The 22790-nt window shown below is 42.2% G+C and overlaps 1 protein-coding gene across 1 annotated transcript; it reads left to right on the top strand.

Annotated features, from left to right (window-relative positions):
• Position 1: 1 nt before the first annotated feature.
• micall2a (mical-like 2a) lies at positions 2-17009 on the top strand. Its single transcript, XM_080488630.1, has 17 exons — positions 2-172; positions 2178-2226; positions 3586-3727; positions 3920-4086; positions 4273-4403; positions 4479-4985; positions 5463-5647; positions 6620-6680; positions 8111-8277; positions 9447-9551; positions 9731-9795; positions 9980-10103; positions 14943-15045; positions 15130-15203; positions 15286-15400; positions 15516-15562; positions 15650-17009. Exons 1-17 carry the CDS (start codon positions 30-32, stop codon positions 15727-15729), a joined length of 2265 nt encoding a protein of 754 aa, XP_080344756.1. The 5' UTR covers positions 2-29; the 3' UTR covers positions 15730-17009.
• The last annotated feature ends 5781 nt before the right edge of the window (positions 17010-22790 follow it).

The following is a 22790-nucleotide window of genomic DNA, read 5'->3' as shown; positions in this document are numbered from 1 at the left end:
TGGTGCGGGCGCGCCGGGGACTCGGGAGCATGGCTGCCATCAAGGCTTTGGAGCAGTGGTGCAAAATGCAATGTGAAGGCTACCGAGACGTGGCCATCACCAACATGACCACCTCGTTCAGAAACGGCTTGGCGTTCTGTGCGCTCATACACAAATACAGACCGGACCTCATGTGAGTATGAACAAGTGGCTGACATGCAGGTTAACTGTGTGATACATCCCGGTGAAGCGTCTCACTCCTGGAATTACAATCATTTCGAGCGTTCCCTGCTTAAGTTTAAAGTATTTTATGATTACTTTTTAAAATATTGATTATTTTTTAGTGTTTATAATACAAATCGTCGTATAAGTTCAGTTTGGATTTTTCTCTTTATGACTATTGTTTTTGTCTGTCATGAAATCCATCCTGCATAAGAAAGAAATCACGTTTTAATGGTTAAAATCTCCTGTTTCCATAACAGAGGTGGAACTTCCCCTGGTGCCACCATGTGCCCCTTTCCAAAATGTCTATTATTGAATCAGGTTACAACCTGTTTCTTTTTTTAAGTTAAGAGTTATAAAGGTCTACCTGAAGGTAATGTGAACAGGACCCAGCTTTTTTCCTTTGATATCCTTTAGGATATTTCTTTGGATTTTCATTATGTGATAATTTCCAACCGAAACAACAAAAGCAGATTGATGAAATAAAACCCACTTGATCAGTTTATTTTCACTTTGAATATCATGGTAAGGGTGTAGTGGCCTGGTTTGACATTTTTAATTGATTCTAAACAAAAGTGTCGAGAATAGAGTGGGAAGAAACTCAGATTATGTTGTTTTTTTCTCAGTAGTACTATTCTAAGTCACTCAATCTACAAGAAACACCAACAATAACATGCATTTCAGACCTTCTCTGTCATCAACTATGACTGTTTAGCAACTTTTTGTATGATGCGTCTTCATGTTTCCCCCAAATGTTTCCCACAATGTGTGATGCACATTAGTTCTTCTCACAAAATGTTGCTTGGATGTTGTTACATGGATATAGATTATTTCTTGCTTTTTATGTAAGATGTGCTTTGTTAATTCCCACCACTTCCATAAGTTTAAATGTATGTGAAATGAGTATCAGTGTAAGTTAGTAATCAGTAGTATGATCCAGAAATCCCACATTGTTTATGATCCTTATTGCTTTTATTTAATTACAATCAAAAGGGATGAGAGCAAAGGGAAGCTTATGAAATCTTCTGCTAGTTAAACTGGAACTTCTAGAAACTCCAGCGCTCCAAGCTGCTTTTGCATTTTTCCCCTCATTTTATGTAGTTTTCATCAGATCTTATTGTTCAATAGCACACTTCAAAATGTATATTTGATATAACTTCTCTCAATATTACATTCATTTTTGGATATTATAGTTTTTTCTTTTCAAATGTAATATGGTTTCTTTATATCACACCATTGTTTTTATTTTACAAATTTATTTTATGACTTACTCATTTCTGCTTCCAAATTTCCCTGGAAATGAACAGAATTATAATTTTTAGTGAGCCCAAAACATACTCCTTGCGGGACACCACAGGTTGAAGTTATTTCACCTGCCTATACAAGTGGTTTCCTCTCACCTCGGTGGCTCCAAGTCCCCCAGATGTTTCCACTGTATTTACTAATATTTGAAGATCAATGGGACCAAGTGTAACTCGGCTCCTTTCAAACTAATTCCTGTAGATTCATGACAGTCATAGAATATACGATTACATGGATATGCTAAACACTGTTATATACATATATCCTGTGTTTTTCCACCCGAATGATGCATTAAAACTGTTGAAGGTTTAAAATTATTGTTCAAACATATTCATAAATCCTAGAGTACCTTTTATATAAAAATAAATTTACATCATAGGAGAGTAGGGCTGATAATTACAAGGCCGAACTTTGACCGTTTTGACGAGAGTTTCTGAACTAGAAATGATGAATTTTGGTCCGTATTATGGTTTTTAACATATTTGAGCATGTGTAAATGGTAAATAAGATTGTTTTACACCAACGTTGAAATATCATAAGTTTAATATATGCCCTCTGGAATTGTTAGGTTGTGGTGCCTTTGGGCTGAAAAAGCATCTGGATCCGCCCCCTGTTCCTGAACCTGAATTAGACACGTCTCTGTTCTCTCTCTCTCTCCCTCTCTGTTTTCCCAGAGACTATGACTCACTCAGAAAGGAGGACGTGTTTGCGAACAACACACTGGTAAGATGTCGAGTTGTTCAACCTTTTGTCTGACTGAGAGGAGCAGACATCCGTACTGGAGCGGCAAAGTCTGACGTGGCACAAAACATCCACTTCATTAACCCCAGATACAAGACGACACACACACACACACACACACACACACACACACACACACACACACACACACACACACACACACACACACACACACACACACACACACACACACACACACACTCGCGCTTGCACTGTATTTATTCTTGCTGTGGCATTTATGCAGCAGATTGGTTAAATATTTAGCCGTTTTCCACATTTTCTTCACAGCTCAGCAGAATGAGTTGAAACACACGTCTTTCTCCTAATTCCACACTCCCCTTTATTTTCGTTCTTCACAGTTTTAAATCTTTGCTCTTCCTCTGTCCACTTGAACTCATTTATTTTCGTGACCTCTGGCGTGACACGGGCAGCACAGCCGGGACCGCTCCATTATTGAGTCCTGTACTCAACTTCCCAGCTTGCTCTGAGGATTACAGGCCCTGTGTGACTTCCTCGTTGTCTTGGATCATCCTGGCGGTGTCGGCAACAAACCCCGGCTCAGGAGAGTGACACAGAGAGAGTCTCGTTTTCTCCCCGCTACATTCATTTTGAATGAGGCCTGCTGTCTCCCGCCACTCCATCCTGACGATGACAGTTCCCATGAAGCCGAGGCTTCACATTCCTCCAATGCTGTGCAACAAGAACAGATTTGTGGTGATGGAGTAGCGTGTTTGAAGTTGTGTTTTTTTTTTGTTTGGGTTTCAAGTTTTTTTTGGGGGGGGGGGGGATCTGCTGAAGATGCTCCCTGTGCTGTAACATGAGCGTACAGCTGGTGTGGTAATTCACACCCTTCTATTTTTCATGAGCGGGCTCATGTTTCCTACAGGTTGTAAGTCGAAAAATGTGCCCGCAGAGCAAAACTAGTAAAAGACAATTTGTTAATTTTCTTCTCCTATATGGGCATGTTGCGCTGTCAGTCGGGCTTTTTCTTTAAGTCTATAGAGCATGTGCAGGGTGACTGTAAACAATGCCCTCATATCCTGCTCTCTTATCCCTACGAGCACTCAGGAAGTGCTCTTTTCATCACACGGCCCTTTTTAGACCTCCCCAAGCTTGGCCACCGAATGCCGCTGATCTATTTAAACTAAACAATATTGTCTGACATTTTTACACATGCTGTAATTGTGTGTGTGTGTGTGTCTGGGGGAAAACTGTGTTTTCACAGGGCAGAAAAATGGCTTACTTTCTTCGTCACACTCTGCCATCAGGTGTTTGGTCTTGGCAGGAGCTCATATCTGCTGGTTTAACTGTTTTTTTTTTTCCTCCTCTCTCTTTTTCAAGGCTTTTCAGGTGGCGGAGGAGAAGTTGGGGATCCCGGCTTTGTTAGACGCCGAAGACATGGTGGCTTTAAGGATCCCAGACAGGCTGAGCATCCTCACCTACGTCTCCCAGTATTACAACTACTTCAAAGGACGGCCTCCCAGTGAGCATACGTCGGCTGAAAATATCCTCAGCAACTACACAGACAGGACTGACTACTTCACCCTCCCACCTTTTCAGTTCTCAGCTTTTTCTTACCTTTTTCTCTCTCCCGTACAGGCCGAGGGTTATTGTTTGCCATGCTGCCGTGTGTCGGCTCACATTAATGGTGTTTTTTTTTTTGCCTTTTCCTCAGTGGGAGGTGTAAAAAGGCCAGCAGAGGGCTCCAAGGAGGAGCCATCAGAGAAGAAAAACCTCCCGGTGGTTGCCAAAAGCTTTGTGTCTAAAAGCGCCATTGAGAACTGTTTACCTTCCACTCGTGGACCTCAGGCCTCGCCCAGGCCGGCCCGAGCTGCTGCTCAGGTCGGCTCTCGTGTCAAAACCACACGTCTTCATCAGACAGCGTGTTTAATGCACCGCTCATCTTCTCACGCTTTAACTTTTTTATTATCCCCCAAAAAGAGATCAGAACGTTGTTTTGCTTTTCGGGAAATTTAGGTGAGTTTTTATTTGACACGGTGTTTGAGTTCTTTTCTTTCCTTCTCTCAGAAGGTGGTCTTGGCAGAAAACGCCAACAAAAACGGGACTCTGAACAGCAAATGCGTTGCGTGCAAGAGCCACGTTCACCTGGTTCAGAGGCACTTTGTAGAAGGAAAGCTCTATCACAGGAGCTGTTTCAAGTGAGAATTGCCTCCCTTTATGCATCACTTTTCATTCCATGAATTATTTCAAAAGCATTGAACTTTCTCTTCCAGGTGCAGCGAGTGCTCCTGCGTGCTTCATGCGGGAGGCTACAAACCTGGCAAGAATTTGGACACTTTTATCTGCAACGCTCACCAGAGTGCTGCCAAACCTCCCCCGGCTGAGAATGGGACCAGAAACGGACCTGCCGCTTCAACTGCCCGACCGGCTGGTACCGGCCCGCCTGCGTCCAAACCCTCGTCGGTGCTCACGGCTCCGCTGAATGTCGCCCTGAAGCCGATCGCTCCCGCTCCACACTCGCACTCCTGGACGGCCGGGGCCCAGAGGACGCAGGCAGCTCGGCAGAAGTTCTTTCAGGCCGCGCCTCCGGTTCCCGAGGTCTCAACAGGTGACAGGAAGCCCGCAGAGCAGCGGAGTGCTTCAGGAAGGACCAAGGGCCCACTGAGCAGTGACGGCGATGAGCAGAACAGAGCCAGGATGATGAGAGGGAAGAAACTGGCTGAGCAAAACTTCAATAATAATAACAAACGGCCATTTACCATCAGATCAGCAGAGAGACGGTGAGTACAGAGTGTGTGGCGGATCGACTGTAGACGGCACCAGAAACCTTGAAGGGGATGTTTCAGACACAAAAATCCATTTCCCAGATTTTATTATTTTTTGAATTATAAGAAGTGACAGGAAACTGCATTTTTCTTTTTCTAAAACACAATTTTAGCACCCAATTTGACTGTAAGTGAGACAAATATGACATATACAAGAAACTACTCTATTGTAACGGTGCAGAAAATAACTAACTGTAGATACGATCCAAAATACAGGATTTTGTGCTTTAAAATAACTCCTCTACAATTGTTTAAGAGGCAAACAAGGTTTGAGGTTTAAGGATGAAAACTATTGCAGCAAAACTGTAGAATGCGTTTGTAATAAAAACACGTTGAACTGTCATTTGAGCACACTTGACTCTCAACCCTCCACTCTACTGTACTCTGCGCTGCGTTATCAGGCTGATGCTCGAGGGTTCTCGCTCTATGCAGGTTTGGTGATGAGCCAAGTCCGGCTGACGGGCTTCATTTGCGAGGGGATCACCGCGGCCCAGGCTCAGCAGGAAGCGGTGCAGGACGGGCTCCCACCAGCCGCACAGACAATAAGGAAACGCCGTGTCTGAAGGCCGCCGACAAACCCGACATCAGGCCGCCGGCCGTACACAAAACGGCCAAAGGCGAGCTCGTCTACATTCCCTTCGATTCACGTTTTCTCAAACCACTATTTGACAACTCGCCAACACATCCCCCCCACCCCCCCAAAACCTCCATCCTCTTTGTCTGTCTGACACATTCACAGAAAACAAAGCCCTTTTGTCATCTTTTGTCCTATTTACAGAACAAGTCGGGCTAGCGTGCTGCTAGCTGACATTTCAATTTCTGTCTCCTACTAATGAACTTTCCTAGTTGAGCTGCCATTCTCCTGGGATGGATGTGTGAGCGGGGGGGTTGCTGCAGACAGAAACACAATTATTGCTGGTTTAATCGTGGATAGAATTCAGATTGTTTTATTTTTGACATTGACAGGTCTTCCTGACTTGGAAAATAACTCCGTTGCGAGAGACCAGTCATTCATTTAACCCCCAAAAGACTTGGCTTTTTAAGTTTTGCCTCTCTCGGTAGGAAAAACCTCGTGTTTTAGACGATACTATTGTTTCATAGGTGTTACTGACAAAACAAAGTACGTCACATCCAGCTCCTGGAGATGCAACAGTAAATCATCGGAAAGAGGAAAGTGGCCCATTTTGCCCCGGGTCCTGATGGATCGATACAGATGTGGAGGTGATGATCGGTCACCTCGGTGCTGCTGTTGCGAGAGAAAGAAATAATGAAACCGGTGGCTGCGCTCATTATCAGCTGTTCAGCTGGATGTGACGTGGAGGAGTCCGGGGAGTTCTTTTGTTTATTGGTCACGACGAAGTCGGGACAGAAACGGATGTCATGTGAGAAAACACTTCTTCAAAAGTGAGCGTCACTTTGGGGACGTTTAGGACCAATAGGGATTTAGAAAATGGAGTAAACTGACTTTTTATTAATCATCAGGTGTTTTGATCACGGTCAGTGTGGCTTGATAAGCATTTTCTGTATTGAAGTTGTAGTTCTCTATTAAAATGATCAAAGTTTATTTTTATTTGTTTTTTCCCTCACAGAAGCAGCCTGCAAGAATTGGACTAAAAAGCTCCAGCCTGTGAAAAGTGAGCTCGGAGTCAAGTACGTATGAACCACACTGTGCAATAAGCACTAAATGATTCTCTCACCTGAAAGTAGAAAGATTTCCCCTCCTGCCCATCTGACCTCTCAGCTCCTTCACTCTCCAGAAGCCGTCACGCTCCGTCCATCTCTGCTGTCGTTGACTGGCTCAGGCTGCATCCGCTTGCTCTGTCTTCCATCCTAACAAGCTCCAGGAAGCAGCAGGCCTGAGCTTTTCCTCTTTGTGCTTCACTTTCCTGTTTCTAACCCCTGCTGACGGTTCTCCACTGCTATCGTCATCTTTTAACATGGTGAGGCTTTTCCCCGGATTAAATAATCGGTGTATTCCAGTGCTTTCAAACGTTGTTTTTATTTCTGTCGACGCCGCAAATTTATTGTTATTGCAAAATCGACATGCACGATATATGTACTGCACCAGACGGACTGCGATGCAGTAAATAGTTTCCGTGCACTGTGCTTTCATGCAATCATTATCAACTCGCATGAATTAACAAACTTTTATATTGACAGACCTAATAATAATAATAATATCTTTTTTCACCTTTAGGCTTGAAATGTGCCATTTTGTGCTAAAATTGTAGTATCAATTTCAACAGAAAGTGTCGGTACAAACGATAAAAGGCACAAACCCCTCAAGCCAATCCTGACTATAGGATACTACGTAGAATATTCCACACATGAAGTTTTGACACAGTCGCGCGGTTACAGACCAGATTTTCCTGCCTTTGCAGTTTTGTTTTACAGATCGTTTGAATCTCTTCTTCTTTACTGAACAATGCAGACGCGTCACGATTCTTGTGTGCATTTCTAAAATCATTAATCGGGGCCTTTTCACCGCGAGTGGAGGGCATTTGGTCCACAGTCAGGTTTCAGACCATCTTCACGCCAGAGACCGTCTCTGCAGGACGCTCTCTGCGTTTTACCTTCACGTTGGTCCAATCACACTAAAGTTTGACCTAAAAAAGTCTTGATGTTTTCTATTAAGAGCTGGTTGGAAACGTGTCGTAATTGTTCTTGGCATAGCGAAGATTCCAGATTGCAGGGTGTCTTTTATTCCTAACAGCCATTTATGCATTGTAGAGGATTTGGTCCTGGCAATTGACAAATTGTATTTATATTTTATTAATCATCCCGACCTGAGACAGAAACTCTACTCTGCGTCACTGCTGGTGGGAACTGCAAATGTGATGGGGGTTCGAACAGCAACGACCAAAAAAATAAAGAGAGAATAAAAGTACATCATATACTGTGAGTCAAACTGCAAAGGAATAAAACCCAAACATTATCACATTACATGTTTAATATTGTCCGAATCTAATTCTAACAACCTCAGATGGATCATCATGTTAGTCCTCACACCCCAGATTGGGAACTATTGATATAGAATATAAAAGCTGTATTTACACTTTTTTTCCTTTCTGCCCACACAGAGATGCTGAAACCTTCTTGGAGCAACGTGCACCTGCCTTCACCTCCACGGTTCCCTGTCACGTCTCTGTCGGTACAACCAGGCCTCCAGTCGGCCTCCATCAGCTCCATCCGGCCCCCTTTACCGAAGTCAGACCTCCAAAACCTCCGCCTGGCCCCGAAAGCTTAGGTGAGACACTTCTGAGCATGACAGTAGCACTTCTTTTTATTAAACGAGTTTAAAAACGAATTATTTCTGCACTATCGGTTCTTGTCCGTGGTGTTTGAAACCTCTTTTCTTGCCGTTATCTCGGCAATTCGTGTTTTTTCCCAAAAATGAACTGTCTCCACTCCATCGTGTGTCTGTGCTGAGCGACCCTTCAAAGCAGTGACATTAAAAGTGGCACTGAAGTTTTATTGCTCATAAAGGTTTTGAGTTTATCTCATTTAATAGACTTTTAATTTGTATTTTCAACCAGACTGATAGTGTACAGCCAGCACTGCAGATAGTGGCGATTTGAAGGTGGCGAGGACTGTTTACTATACTTCACTATCCTGCTTTACAACTTAGTAATGCTAATCACAAAACAAATGTGAGTTGTTGAATGTTTCTTTTAGTTTTGAAGATTTATTTGGTCTGAAGCAAAGTATTGGAAGTTAAATTTTTCGCCAATGACGATGCTTCATGACCAGATAAAAATTCGGCTAAAACTTAATTTAAAGTTTTTATTCAGACACAGCAGAAATCCCCCAAAAAACATGGGTTGGTATCACATTTTAGGATGATAATGTGTAATTTCTATGTGTGTGTTTGTGCAATATTTGAAATGGTATAAATTGAACAGTTAAAAATGTGTCAACTATTGTGGAATATTTAGCTTTTTTTTGTGTTGTGATTATTTGAGTGATTTCATTCCGCTTCAAAATTCACTTTTTGTTTTTCCAGTCCTGTCTTGTGCTCACCTTTTCCTAATTTTCTGTTTTAAAATCACCCTGTGAAGTCGTCTGAATTCTTTTAACCTGCATGAAAGGTGCTGCACATATAAAGACTGATTGACCTCGTCTATCAAATTGGTACACAGCCTTCAACTATTTCTGTAATTGTCATTTTATTAAATATTTCATTAATGCGACCTCTGGTTTAGAGAATAATCCGGTGATTAATTCATCCTAAAGCGATTTATAACAGAACGAATAAACACGTTTACCTCAAAGCAAAACATGTGAACCTCACTGGCTGAATTTCGATTGATCTTAAGGTTTTGTGGTTGTAGGAGCAGTTTTATTGATCCGAGCTGCAGACAGATGTGCTTCGAGCCGCAGATGTACAACATGTAAAGCCTCCTCTTCTTATTCCAGGTTTTAAACACACGAGTCGCTCACCTGTGAAATCCCCACCCAGACAGCCGGCGGAGGAGTCCATCAGCTCTCTGGCGACTGCAGCCAATCATGGAAAGCCGTCGGGTTCGTTCCCATCTTTTTCTTTTTAAAGCGGCATCAAATCCTCAACCTCGATCTGTTGATTTCATAAGAGCAGTCATTTTTCTTACGAGTAAATAAATCAGGTGAAGTCATATGTGACAATGCTTTTCTGAAGAGCTGCCATGAAAGGACGATCTAATCCTATTTTATCTACCTCTTAGCTGCTAAAAAGGGAAAGTATTTGTCACCCACCAACGCCTCCAGGCCCGAAATGAGGTCACCGTCTGTAAGTTCCCTCCATTAAGTCTCTTAAGAGATTAATTAACAGCTCGACAAATATGCTTTCATTACATTCCCACCCCAAAAAAAAAAAACGGATGACCTTCTTTACCTTAGAGTGGGCAAAGAGAGAAATTTTAAATTAAAATCGTCTTTGCTCGACTCCGAAAGTTCTTTGTTTTTAACGTCAGGTGGCGTCTTATCACGTTCCCATGGAGCAGATCGAAAGGGAGCTGAACGATATCGAGTTGAACGTGGCTCAGCTGGAGAAGGAGGGCGTGGAGCTGGAAAAGAGGCTGCGCAGCTGCGAGGAAGGTACTTTCCACTCCGCTCCCACAATGCACCAGTCTCCACCTGGCTCCGTCACGACGTGTGGTTTGGATCATTTTGGCATCGGTGACGGCTGTTTCTAGAAAAATGAATTTCAAATGTAAGATCCTGGATCACTTGTGTTCGCCGAAGGCCCCGTTTACACGACGTCCCACGTGGAAATGTATCGTTTCTGCGTTTCAGAAAAGCTTCGCGTTTACACAGCAATGCTTTGTTGGCTTCCAGGGGCACGGCAGAAACGTTAAACAAAGTGGGATTGTTATTACAGGCGACTCAACTATAAAACTACCAAATCCCAGGAGAATATGGGCTGGGAGGCATGACACTCTGGAGCTGCCGTTGTTTTTGTTGTTGTCCATCTACTGAGCATGTGCAGAAGAGTTATTAACTACGGCCGTGGTGCACACGCACAGTAGTAGCGTTCCCGCCGTTTACACGACGACAGTCAGCGCGTCGAATGACTCATCTCAAAATTACTGTGTTTACTGGCTTTATTGTATCAACGTGGCCACATATATAACATTATTGGCCATTATTGCATTATTGATTGTGTCAATGGGTGTGTTTTTATTTTCTGAACTTGAAATTTAGAATGATGCAATCATGATCTGAGACAAAGACTGAGACTGTGAGGACAAAATGACACAGACCAACAACAGCTTTTCATTAAGAGATGATTTATTGAGCAAAATTCATGTCAATTTATGTCTTGGCTCTCAATAGTAGTGATATTTTTTTCATGTATGAAAATGATATGCCCACCCCGAGCCTAAAAGCGTACCGTCTGCTATTCTTAGTTAATCAAACTCGGCATCATTGGAGCATTTTTACATGATCGCAAGAAAACAATAAGACTTTTTGAGAAGTCAATCGTGCAAATTGACAAACCAGAGGAAGTTTTTGGGAGGATGTTCACTAGCTGTGGAAAAACAAGCTGAACCCACATTGATTTTCAGCAAATTCGACATTTCATTGGCGCAAACACCCACAAAAATGCTTGAACGTCAATTTCCCAAGTAAAAAAAAAGAGTTAGAATTTTTCTTAAAATCTCATATTGTGCCATTATGTTGGTGAATATGAGGATTTACCATGACTACTATGAATCCTCCGCTTGATTCTGTTGCGATTGGCTGAAAATGATCAAAACATCTGAGAAATGTGAGTTTTGAAACGAAATGCATATAGTAGCACACAAAATGTAGATAGACTTGCATATTACAATTTGTAAGTGTACAGTTGGTGCTTTGAATATAAATAGTAATATTTGCAACATATTTCCCAGGAAAGCAGTTACAAATATTTTGGGTCATATATTGCTGAACATGTACAGAGAGGTCTCAAAACTTGGAATATAGTAGAAATGTTTATCTATTCCGTATCGCTGGCTTTATGAACCTTTCTGATGGCAAGAGTTTCCAACTTGCATCCGATCTCAGTGAAGAGAAGCCAGACGTCATGTGATGTCACATGGTCTGTGGTGGTCTGTGAGGGGTTTTGTTCTGAGGACAAAGTTGCCATTTTTGCCCCCTGCTATGAATAACCTCCACCCAGAATGTGATGCTTTGTGGTGCGGGTGGGCTTCTGAATCCCACTGCTGCATCAGTGAGCAGTGTCCTGGTTTCCTCACGCAACTGGAGGTGTGTGTGTGTGTGTGTGGGGGGGGCTTTCTATTACTGTTTCTGCAGCCAAATGAGGTGAGAGCCACAGCCGGCCCACTGGGATGTTGCTTCCCCCCTTCGAGGTGGCAAAAGTCTGGGATGGGGGCTGATTGCTTTGCTCAAGGTCAGCATGACTTAGGTTTTCTAATATATATTCCAGTCGATTGCTTAATATATTTCTCCTTTTTTTTTTTTTTACTTCATTTTCCCATTGAAACAAGCCACAAAGGAGGCCCGAGCGTCACGTTTGATTAGACATTCAACATGAATTGCACTCCGCAAAGGATGTTATCTTTTTCTCAATTGGATAAAAACAAGGAACTAGTGAACAGAGGAACATGACCTTGTTTGCTCTGGTTATTGCGGGGACGTGTGCGTCCCTTTGTACCACGTCTCAACCAACATTGATTGATTGGGATTGGCAAGTTTCCACCCTAAAATCAATTTATCCTCCTCCTCGGGTTTTCAATTCTGAGTTTGGTGAAGCAGAACATGCCAGCTGTGTTTTAGTGCCGAGGAGCCGGAGTGAAAACTCCTTGGCGAGAACTCGCGGTCTTTACTCGTAATCCATCACCTCTAATACCACTTCATCCAGTTTAGGTTCAGAGGTTGCTGGGAGACTGTGCTCTGATGGACTGGTGACCAGTTTATCACACAAACGTCAGGAAACCGCAAATATACAAGAGGAAACATGCGAACCTCAAACGCTACTCATTTAAGGATCGACTATGGATATTGATTTTCAAATGTGAAATGAAGGCGTACATGTCCTTTTCAAATCTCAAAGGGTAACTTATTCAAGGTTTTGTGCCAGACTTGAGTTAGTCCATTCATGTAAAATGACCAGAAGTGTTGCACCTCCAGTTAACTTTTGTTAACCTGCTCACCACAGTTCAGTCTGTGGCTGCGTGTGCTTTATACAAAAGCTGAATGGCTGAAAGAAAAAGAGCGTGGCGTGGCCGGGCTTTTCGCCCGTTAATAAAACTGCAGCAAGGTGTAGCCTGCGTAGCAAACCGGTCCAACACCGCAGCGACACAAGCAATCTTTTTAAATACTGAAAACTGCACATCCTCACTTCCACAACATCGACCGCCAGACAGAGGACGGAGAGAAACTTTCACTAAAGTATTTCCAGGTCTGTGACGGTCTGTGACACTCGGATACATCATGATCAATGTCATGGTAAAGAGGCTGTTTTAAGCTTTTCACTCAGAGAATCTTAATAGAGCTTCTTTTTTTTTACGTCATGTGAATAAATGACAGAAGCTAAAATGGTCTTAAGAGTAAAGTTAGACATGTGAGATGTCTTTCAAGTGTAACATTTTAATTTAAAAGAAAAAAAAAATCCCTGAAGGTATCAGTAAAAAGTGTCTCCGAGCACTACTATTCACCTCGGCGGTGCTGCACATTATTGAGGTGAAGCCCGAGCCTTTTCAGAAAGTTCTACCTCGGGAGCGGTTTTCAAAAGGTTGTGTTTTCTGTGGCAGCGACCACTGCTGTCGCGTCACCGCACACTGAAAACTAAACGTGTTGTCCAGGTGTGAGTCGACGGACAAGGACTGTCTCCAGGATGTCATGACTCCCAGTCCATGTTCTCCTGGGACTCACCGGTAATAGCAATCCAACTTGGTCTGCGTTCCATACCAATGTCTTGTGTGTTTATAACTAATCGTTCCCTGCACCCTCTAGTGGCCAGGCATGCTAACTACATTATTTTCAGAGCTGCTGTTTCCGACATTGTTTACATTTTTGAAACAAACTCCAAAAAACAATGCATTTTCACTTCAAACGTGTTGTAAATACACTTTTGGTACCGGAATCAAATATGATAACATAGTAATAAATAATGTGCTTCACATTTAATCACATATGAAAATAAGTTGGTTTTTTTTTGCCTTTTAAATGTGAATATAGGGACAAACAAATCTAACTTGGGTTAGGGGTCTTTATTTTGGCTTTGGGGTGCAAACGGGTCTCAAATCTTGAAGCAAGTGTTTGGACGGACCTGCAGGGTTTCTGATTGTAATGATTTCTACATTATTTCAGTGGTTGACTGGTTTGTGGACCTAACAATGCTTCCCTTGGCTGGGTTGGCGCTCCTACCAGGACACATTATATAGGAGTGATTGATCCTATTAGAAGGAGCTCCATCACTATAAAATCAACACATTTGTGATATACCATTTGAGTTTTGACCTCAACACTCCCTCCTACTCTATGGTAGATACCATAAAGGTCAACATTACGCATTCCACTAAATACGTAAGTAAATAATAATAATAAAGTGACTCCACGTCTCCCAAGTATTTTTCATGCACCTGTTTAAAAAGAGACCGGTGATATATTTTTAAAATGTGAAGCCGAGGTGTCTTTATAAGGCAAATAGTAGAAAAATAGAAAATTGCCAAAGTGAAATGTCGGGTGACTAACAGCGAGTCTACAGTAAATAAGGTTTTGCCGGAACATCCTGTTCTGCAGCGCGTGCACGAGTGGCTTTGTCTAATGAAATCATTTAAAGATTCAGATTTAAAATTATCAACCGTCTAGGCTCCGTTTTAAGACGGTTGGCTGCGGCGTGGCGCCTTAATAAAGGTGTTGACTTAGTCCCAGGAGGTGAGTCACCCACCACGCTAATAACAGCCCCCCCTTCCCAACCCGCACCTCCCTTTCCAGAAGCCTCTCAGCCTCCTTCCTACACACCAGCCAAATCATTCTCAAAACCTCATTTGCACCTAATATTATTATTGTGTAAATAAAACGGTCTTGAGGAAAAACAAATGGTTTATCATGTGACAATAATAGGAGTCGGGGATGGAGGGCTTTAATTGTTCGGATTTTTATTTGGGGGGCGGGGGGGGGGTAGATTCTGCACTTTGCACGGTGTAGTGTGCAGAGCCCGAGTTGTACTTAAATGTTGCTGTCTGAACACTTTCTTTGAGCTTGATTTATCCCTGCAGGATTTCATTTACTCACAAGTCGGAAACATTTAGCCGGATCGCGTTGAAGCGTACGAGCTACGCCGAGCTGATGAGCTGTTTTTTTTTTTGTTTTTTTTTAAAGAAGTGTCTGCAGTCCGTGCAGTTGTTTAACACTCGCATCTGATTGTAATTGGTTGATAAATGTTTTGTATTTCTTTGTTTTATTTCGGGGGGGGGGTGCTTTCAGAGGGCGAGGGGGACATATTGATGGACCCACTGATGGTTGACTGGTTCAACCTCATTCGGAAAAAACAGATGTACATTAGGAAGGAGTCAGAGCTGGTGTACATGTGAGTACTTTTATTATTACTAACCTTTTTGAATTTCACTAAACATGCCTGTTTGACGGCGTTCACTGAGTGCTTCGCTGTCAGAGCCAGGACTCAGGAGCTGGAGCAGCAGCAGCCAGGTGTGGAGGGGGAACTCCGCAGGCTGCTGGAGAAGCCAGGTATGAGATCAGACTCCCCGTCTGCCCGCGCAACACCTTCCCTCTTTCCCTCCGACATGCCAGTTTGTCAACTCTGTCACAGATCATTTAAAGTCCGGAGAGGAGCGACAGCACGAGAGGAAGCTGATGCAGAGGCTGATGGAGATCGTGGACGGCAGGAACGCCATCGTAGAAGGTCTGGACAAGGACAGGCTGAGGTAACACAAACCTACATAGGAAGATTTATTTTCTTTTTTTCTTTCACCAAGAGTGATGGTGAATTCAGTAAAAGTCACATACGAGACAAAATTGAGTTTTTGGGTGGATTTTCAGGGAGGTGGAGGAGGATCAGCAGTTGAACACTATGATGCAGAATCTCGGTAAGTTTGGTCTGAGACGTATTCGTTGTAGCTTTGTCCTGCAGCCGTGAATCCAGCAGCTAATCTGCAGTGTTTGTTTTGGTGCAGGCCTGAAGAGAGCCAAAAGTAAGAGGAAATCCTCCCTCTCCAAACTGTTCAGGCGCAGAAGTAAAAGACGTGTTGAATGATCCTCAAGGGAAGTTTTTTTATTTGAATCTTTTTTTTTTTTAAACTAAATTATCATCATTTTTACTGTCTTAATAATCATTTTAAACATTAAAGCTTTTTATATTTCACGACTGAAGTCGACTGTGTGATAATGGGAAGGAAATGGGAGAGTTATGGAATTATTGGACATGAAGGATTACATTGATATTTAATCTGCACCCTTTTGTTTGAGAAAATGTTCAGTCTAAAATGTTGAGTTCATTTGTTTTCTTGGGTATAAATTCACCTTCAGTTCTTAGTTTGTTTAGTGAGGTGTGACAGTTCTGTGTTCCAAATGGGCTGTAATGTTCCTTTCATTTATTTCACTGTTTAAAGAAGAAACGTGTGTAATTATGGGATAAATGTTCACGTGTGTGCTCCCCTTTATCAATCAGACAGCACAGGGGTTAGAAGAAAACCACAACTTATGTATCTGCCTTATGATCTAAAGAGACTATATATTCTGTGGGGTGACTGGGATGACGTAACGTATTAATTCTATCAATATGAAATGTGCTTGGTCAAAAAAAAAAAAACTAATAAACTATCATGGTGTGTAAATGACGGCGGGAACACTGGCTGCTCCTTCGTGGAATGAGGAGTCAAAATCGTGTAATCCTTCAGCAGTCTTGATCCAAAATGAAATTATTTCAGTATTTATTAAATAATGGATTTTAACAAATTTCCTGTAAGGATATTAGGGCGAGCCTCGACAATTAACTTTGAATGGCTGTGGAGTGTAAAATTGAAGAGCCACACATGTTGAGCTGCTGCAGCCTGACGTTCCTCTCTCCCACTGTACTGTAGGTGGCAGCCTGGGTATGCTGTATCACCGGCACACCACTTGGAAATCCAATTTGCCACAGTGCAGACAGTTAATTTCTTTGCTAATTTTATAAATGCTGCAAAAATGTTCAGCTGTGCTGATGCAATAATGTTATGTGAAAGAGGATTAGGCAGAGCAGTAGCTTATGGCTGGCGAAGGCTTATGAACTATAGGTTGTATTGAGCTCTTTATCTTCGAACCTGGTTTAATTAAACGTTACTCCTTACTAATATCTGCATCAGAATTGCTCCGTATACCTGAGCTATTAAAATGTTTGAAACGGCGCGCGGAGTCGCTCGCCTGTGAAAGTGGCATCCGGCGTGTTTGTGCTGTAATGTTGCATCTTAAAAGTATTATTGAATGCTCTGTTCTTGTTCTGTATTTATAGCATTTTCAAACTTGAAATCTGTTTCCCCAATAAATCCTTTGAAGATTAGTTCACGTGTGAGAGGTTGAATTATTTACTTAATAACAGGCACACTTCTGCTTTTTTTTTTTTTTCCCCCATGTTACAAGCTTCATCTTGTGACTCAACAACACTCCTTCCTCCAACAACACGGGAACTCCTCTCCATTAAAGCCGCACAGCGATCAGCGCTGCTAAAACAGCTTTTCTTTTTCTTTTTTTTTCTTTTTTTTTTAAAGACGGCATCAAGATAATTCACTGGCAGTCAATATAGCAGCTACTTAGAAAGTACACATCCCTCATTTTGAGATGCATGAAATTGTGATCATGAACTTGGAACACAATCTTTCTAGCTGAGCAGAGTTGGGGATGGTATTGGTACAAAATGCTACGCGTGATGTGGTTGACAGTCGAGACTGAATGTGTGATATTAGAGTTAATTAAAGCTTTGCGCCCCATCTACTGCAAATGCTTGCACTTCTGCAATTAAGAATCAAAGGCGAGGGCTTAGTGTCAGGGGGGTGTCTAATACATGGTTTTAACAGGAATGGGACCTGATTTGCCAAGCTCCTAGCGACAAGCATTAACAACAGCCTCAAATTAGAGGGACATTAATATTCATAAGTAAAACAATTCATCCTGTGAATGTGTGATGAAATGGAATCCTCTGAGGTGAGCTCTTGTGTCCAGGCTGCCATCGTTCATTAAAATATGCCATTACCCATGAAGTGCTTAATCTTTATGAAAGGGTGGTAAAATCAGTTTGGACTGCTCTGACAGAAAGGTGGGATTTGCAATATTGTCTGGCTCCTTACATTATGTTAATCCTGTACATTAAAAAGGAAAATGTAAAAATAAACATGCAGAAGTTTGTCTCATTAGGAGAATTCATGCAGGTTTTCTGAATGAATTGTACGTTGACATCGGCCTGTTGTCCTTATTAATAAAACGTGTAGTGTTTTTAGTTTAGCAGTTGTACCCTGCCTCTTTAAGCACAATGTACATTCTGTGTGTGTGTGTGTGTGTGTTTTGTCTTATTCCAATTCCTGCCAGAGTCTGTGCCACTAGCCTGTAATTATGATCCTCGAGGTAATTTTATCAGGCTCATTAGCTCTGATGAGTAAACGAGAAGCGTGCCTCTAATTTATTGGCCATCCAGGCTGGAGTCTTAATTCTCATCAGAGAGATCATAATATTTGTACAGAGAGGGAGACACACACGGTATACATACACACAGTTGCTCCTAGGCGAACACTGAGGCCAGGACTTTTGTCACTTTAGAATCCGTAATTACACTCATAAGAGAGGTCAAATGCGTAATTTATTTCCACAGACGTCACTGTGATGAGCTCAATCTCCTTTTAATTTGGGCCCGATTTCAAAGAAAAGCCACCATTTGCCTCTTGTGCGACTTTATCTTCCTGCACAAAATTAGATTCTCACACCTCTGCAAACAAAATTGCATTGTTTTGTTCCCTGTTCAATAGAGATTATCCATTTTCTGCGTCGGGGAACGTGTTAAGGGAGCGGCGTAAATATGCTCACAATTTCCAGTGTGTAAGAAATTTGCATTGAGGGGAAATTATGCATGCTGGCTAGTGGAAATGAAATGTATAAAGTGCATGACTGGTAGACTTGACAAGTGCAGCTTTCATCCATCTCAAATGAATAATTTTCACTTCCCTTAAACATCCTTAATCCAACCATGTTATCAGCGGGCATGCAGGATTCTGCCAGACTTTCTCCTTAACGGCACAGCAACTTTCAACTTGCCTGAGATTCTGCGCAGCAGTTGCTTACCACATGGTCTTAGGGACTCACTCTTATCCTTTCCTGCTGGTTTTGTGGATCAGTAAAATTCCTTCAAAAACACAATATATACACAGCGCAAGTCTTAATAGATAGCAGAATGTCTCACTCTACCCTCCTCTGTGCTGCCTCAGAGGTCGACTTAATGCACTGTATTTTACCTCTGATTCACATTGGCAGAGAACTCGGAGGATGGGGTCTAAAAAAAAACAAAAAACATTTGCTCGGTGGCCCTTTGTCCTCTATTTCAAATTTCAGTGACAGACCCTTCCATGCTCATATAATGTGGTTGGGAAACTCACATGGTCGTAAAGGGATAGAGGAGGATATTCATGGTAAATTACTCATTTACAGCCTGGCATTCAGCATTATGACTTGTTATTTCTGGGGCTGTTTTCTTGTCTCCTTTACAGAAGCGCACACCCGGCGACGACACCGCATTGTGGAAAATACCCCTTCTACATGCCAATCCCTTTAATTTATGCACTGTAACTTGTTTCCTAAATACTACTGACGATAAACAATGAAATGTGTAATTGGTGTTTACGCTGCTAATCCGCATGATAGCCCCTAATGTGGAGGGTTACCTGGCTATTTTCAATATCCACTTCCTCTGAAGCCTCGGTTTGCGATAAGAATATTAACCTCATCAATTTCAGGTAACTTTCAACGCTTTAACATCTTGTCTTAAAGACCTACGTGTTAGCAGGAGTCTCAGCCTTGGCATTTAGTGACATTTTAAGCCTTTTAACAGAATCCAGACAGGGATTTGCCGTCTCCACCAAAGGAAAATAATTTATATCCTCCTTTCTGAGAAACTGTGGGTAGAGGGATTAAATGCACCAGAGAGATTTGTGTGTGGTGCAAGTAAAACAATATTGTGACTCAGTTAATACATTTCCTACCATCGAGTTTAATGCTTTGAGGAAGTCGGGAGTTGTTACTCATCGCGCTGAAGTTGCCTTTGATGCTTTTCTTGTTTAATTTTTCTCATTTCCAAGGTTTTAACTGTACAGGTCACAGCGATGACAGCGCCGTGTACCTGAACTCCACTTAGAACTGCAGCCACCACACAATAAGTGTCTGTGGCAATGAAATGCCCTGAGCAGGACCAATTATTTTTGCAGTCAAATCTCCCCTTTTAAAACCTCTGGAACAACCGAATGTTTTCATCTTACTCTGAATATATATTCAAACGTGATGATGTCATGGACACACAAGAAAAAAAAAAAAAGGGAAAAAGAAACACGTCTCTGAATGACAGTTGGGAACACAAAAGGTCTTTTCTGTGTGCCGGATGGCTTGTGGACTGTGTATCCACCAGTGTGTGTGATGGCTGCTGTGTAGTGGAGACATGCAGGGCTCTGTTCTCTCTGTGGGCAGGCGGGCTTTGATGCACTGCCTCTCTTATCTCATGCCTGGCAAGGTTAATGAAGTGGTGGCACTTTTGGAGGAAGTAGAAATGGGATGAGTAGCAAAGACCAGAGGAAGCTTGGAGATGAAACGTCCCGCTCTTAGCGGCTGTAAGTGGCAATTTTGGTGAATTACATAGACAATAAGAAAGGGGGCTGTCATCCTCTTAAACACAACAGTCATCTGAATCAGGGACGGCTGATTGCATCTCTTTCAGCCTGGTTCGTATGAAATTACATTAGCATTTAGGGTTCGCTTGTAACTTGATCTGTCAGACATCCCCTCGCTATACGCCCATAATAAGGCTCCTATGCAACATTTAACCAGTATTTAAATTGTACACCGAAGCTCAAGTGGAGCACCTTAAAGCTCTGAATTCGACGTGTGAAATGCTAAAAAGAAGTTTCATTGTGTCTTTTGAGTGTCGCTTCGTTCCTCATTTGAATCGGGGGAGCTCATGTGGCTTCCAGCGGGGTGTAGTCCGTTCTCATCCTCTGAAGGACTTCTGAAAAACCCCTGCACGCCTTTGTCAGCGGCAACAAGTCCCTCTCAAGTGATAGACTTGGCTTATTTGTAAAGAGCCTTGGAAGTTGCCTCACGGTTTAAACAAAGGGCAAAAAAAAAAAAAAAAAGGCCTCCGTAATATGAATATAATAACAGCTGATGTACTGCTAATGCTCAGTATTCCTTAGCTTTTTTTTTTTTGGTTTTAATATTCCAATTCCCTTTGCATCTATAAGAGCTAATAGGTAAACAGTCCTGAATGGAAGAAATGAAGCAGGTCTACATGCCAATGAATTAGCATATAGATGAGTTCATCTCATACAAATAGTGCTCTTTTGCCCAGAACTCCCCGTGCTGAGCAAAGATCATGTATGTAAAGTATGCATGCAGAAAATGTAAATTAATCCATTTCAATCATCATTCAATCTAATAAGATTTTTTCTTTTTTTTTTTCTTTCTGTCCATTCTCTCGTTTGTCCCTGCTCAAATGTCCAGAAATATTGAGAGGGCGGGCGGTCAAACTATTCCCCGGCGCAGCTTAATTGTTTAACAGAATAAAAAAAAGCGAGAGAGAGAGAGAGGGTGAAAAATAACAAACAACATTCAAACAAAAAGACACGAGGATCGCAGACACACGCCTGATGTCAAGCACCTGGATCACCTGCTTGTGATCAGACGAACGCTGAACTCACGTTCGCGTGAGCGAAAAGCACCTCGGTGTTTCGAATCGAACCCGACACTTTGATTTATTTTTTTTTTTTCTCAAAAGCACAAGTGCCATGAAAGGAGGGCCATTGACCGTGTGTTTTTGTACTTGATCCTCATTATTGTAATTCCATAAACAAACACTGCCTTGTGTGAAACATAACTATTTGTTACATAGCTCTTGTTAATATGCTAAAAGAAGCTTATGGAATTGGGTCAGCTAATTAAGCAATTAGCTTATTTCAGCTCTGTGGTCAGGCTGCCGCTAATCTACGGCATTGTGAGCCCAGATCTGCCAAAAAGCGAGAGGCTTGAGCGTGTGTGTGTGTGTGTGTGTGTGTGTGTGTGTGTCTGTGTGTGTGTGTGTGTGTGTGTGTGTGTGTGTGTGTGTGCCTCCCATCATCCCGTCTCACAAAGGATCATGTTTGAAGTCATCCTTCCCCTCAGCTGAAAGCCAGAAGACTTGTCTCTGCTTCGCTAATGCTCGCGTTTCTCATGCAAATCCCCCCCGAACTGAATGGGTTGTTTATTGTCTAGTTAAGATATTGAGACATTTATGTAGTTCTGTTGCCGTGTTCGGGGTCTCGCGTTTGTAGCCGTGTTAACACACGTGAAATCCCAGGCAGATTACAGTTTGATAGCATTAAAGCCATGATGAACGTTGTGCGGCTTGTGAGCCCACCACGTGGCTTCGCAGCACTTCTCCCGCGACGGGCAAAAGTTAGGAAGTGCGACGCTGCGGCGGCGAACACGTCTCCCACGTCTCCCGCGTCGCGGTTGTATGAAAAAGTCCTTTTGGAGGTCGGTGAGGTGAGAGTAATGCGGGGGGGGGGGTAGAACGAGCCCCTGTCGATCAGCGTGAGCCATGTTGCTTTGTTGCAACTGTTTTTGCACTTTTCATTTTGCCATTAAAGCTTGTTCTATTATAGAATCTGTCGCCTTTCAACATAATATAAAATCTGTTAGAAGAATTGATGTTTTGAAAAAAAAAATAATAATAATAATACTTGTTTTTTATTTAGATTTCTTTTCAGAAATTAAAAGAAAAAAAATCATGGTGGTTAAAAGCATCCCAGCTTTTTCCTGCTGCTTTAGCCATAAAGCTGTAGCTTTAATTTATATGGAATTCATTTGTAATGAAATACAGCAAAACATGACTTTTTATGTATTTGGTGAAGAGAAGTTTATCACTTGCCAATCTTTGAATAACCTTTATTTACAGTTAAAATGGCAGTGTTCAGTCAATACCACACACATATATGTTTTTGACTAATGAAGGGCAGGGGAAACCAGAATAACTGATAGAAAAAGCCAGAATAACTAGCAGATTCGATTTCTTCTCCTCAGCTTATTTAGAACTCTGCTTTTGGTCTCCTCCAG

The sequence above is a fragment of the Lipophrys pholis genome (genome assembly GCF_963383615.2).
Source record: "Lipophrys pholis genome assembly, chromosome: 19".
NCBI classification, from domain to species: Eukaryota; Metazoa; Chordata; class Actinopteri; order Blenniiformes; family Blenniidae; genus Lipophrys; species Lipophrys pholis.
Note: the sequence above shows the minus strand (reverse complement) of the source record. Positions and strands in the feature narration are given on the sequence as shown.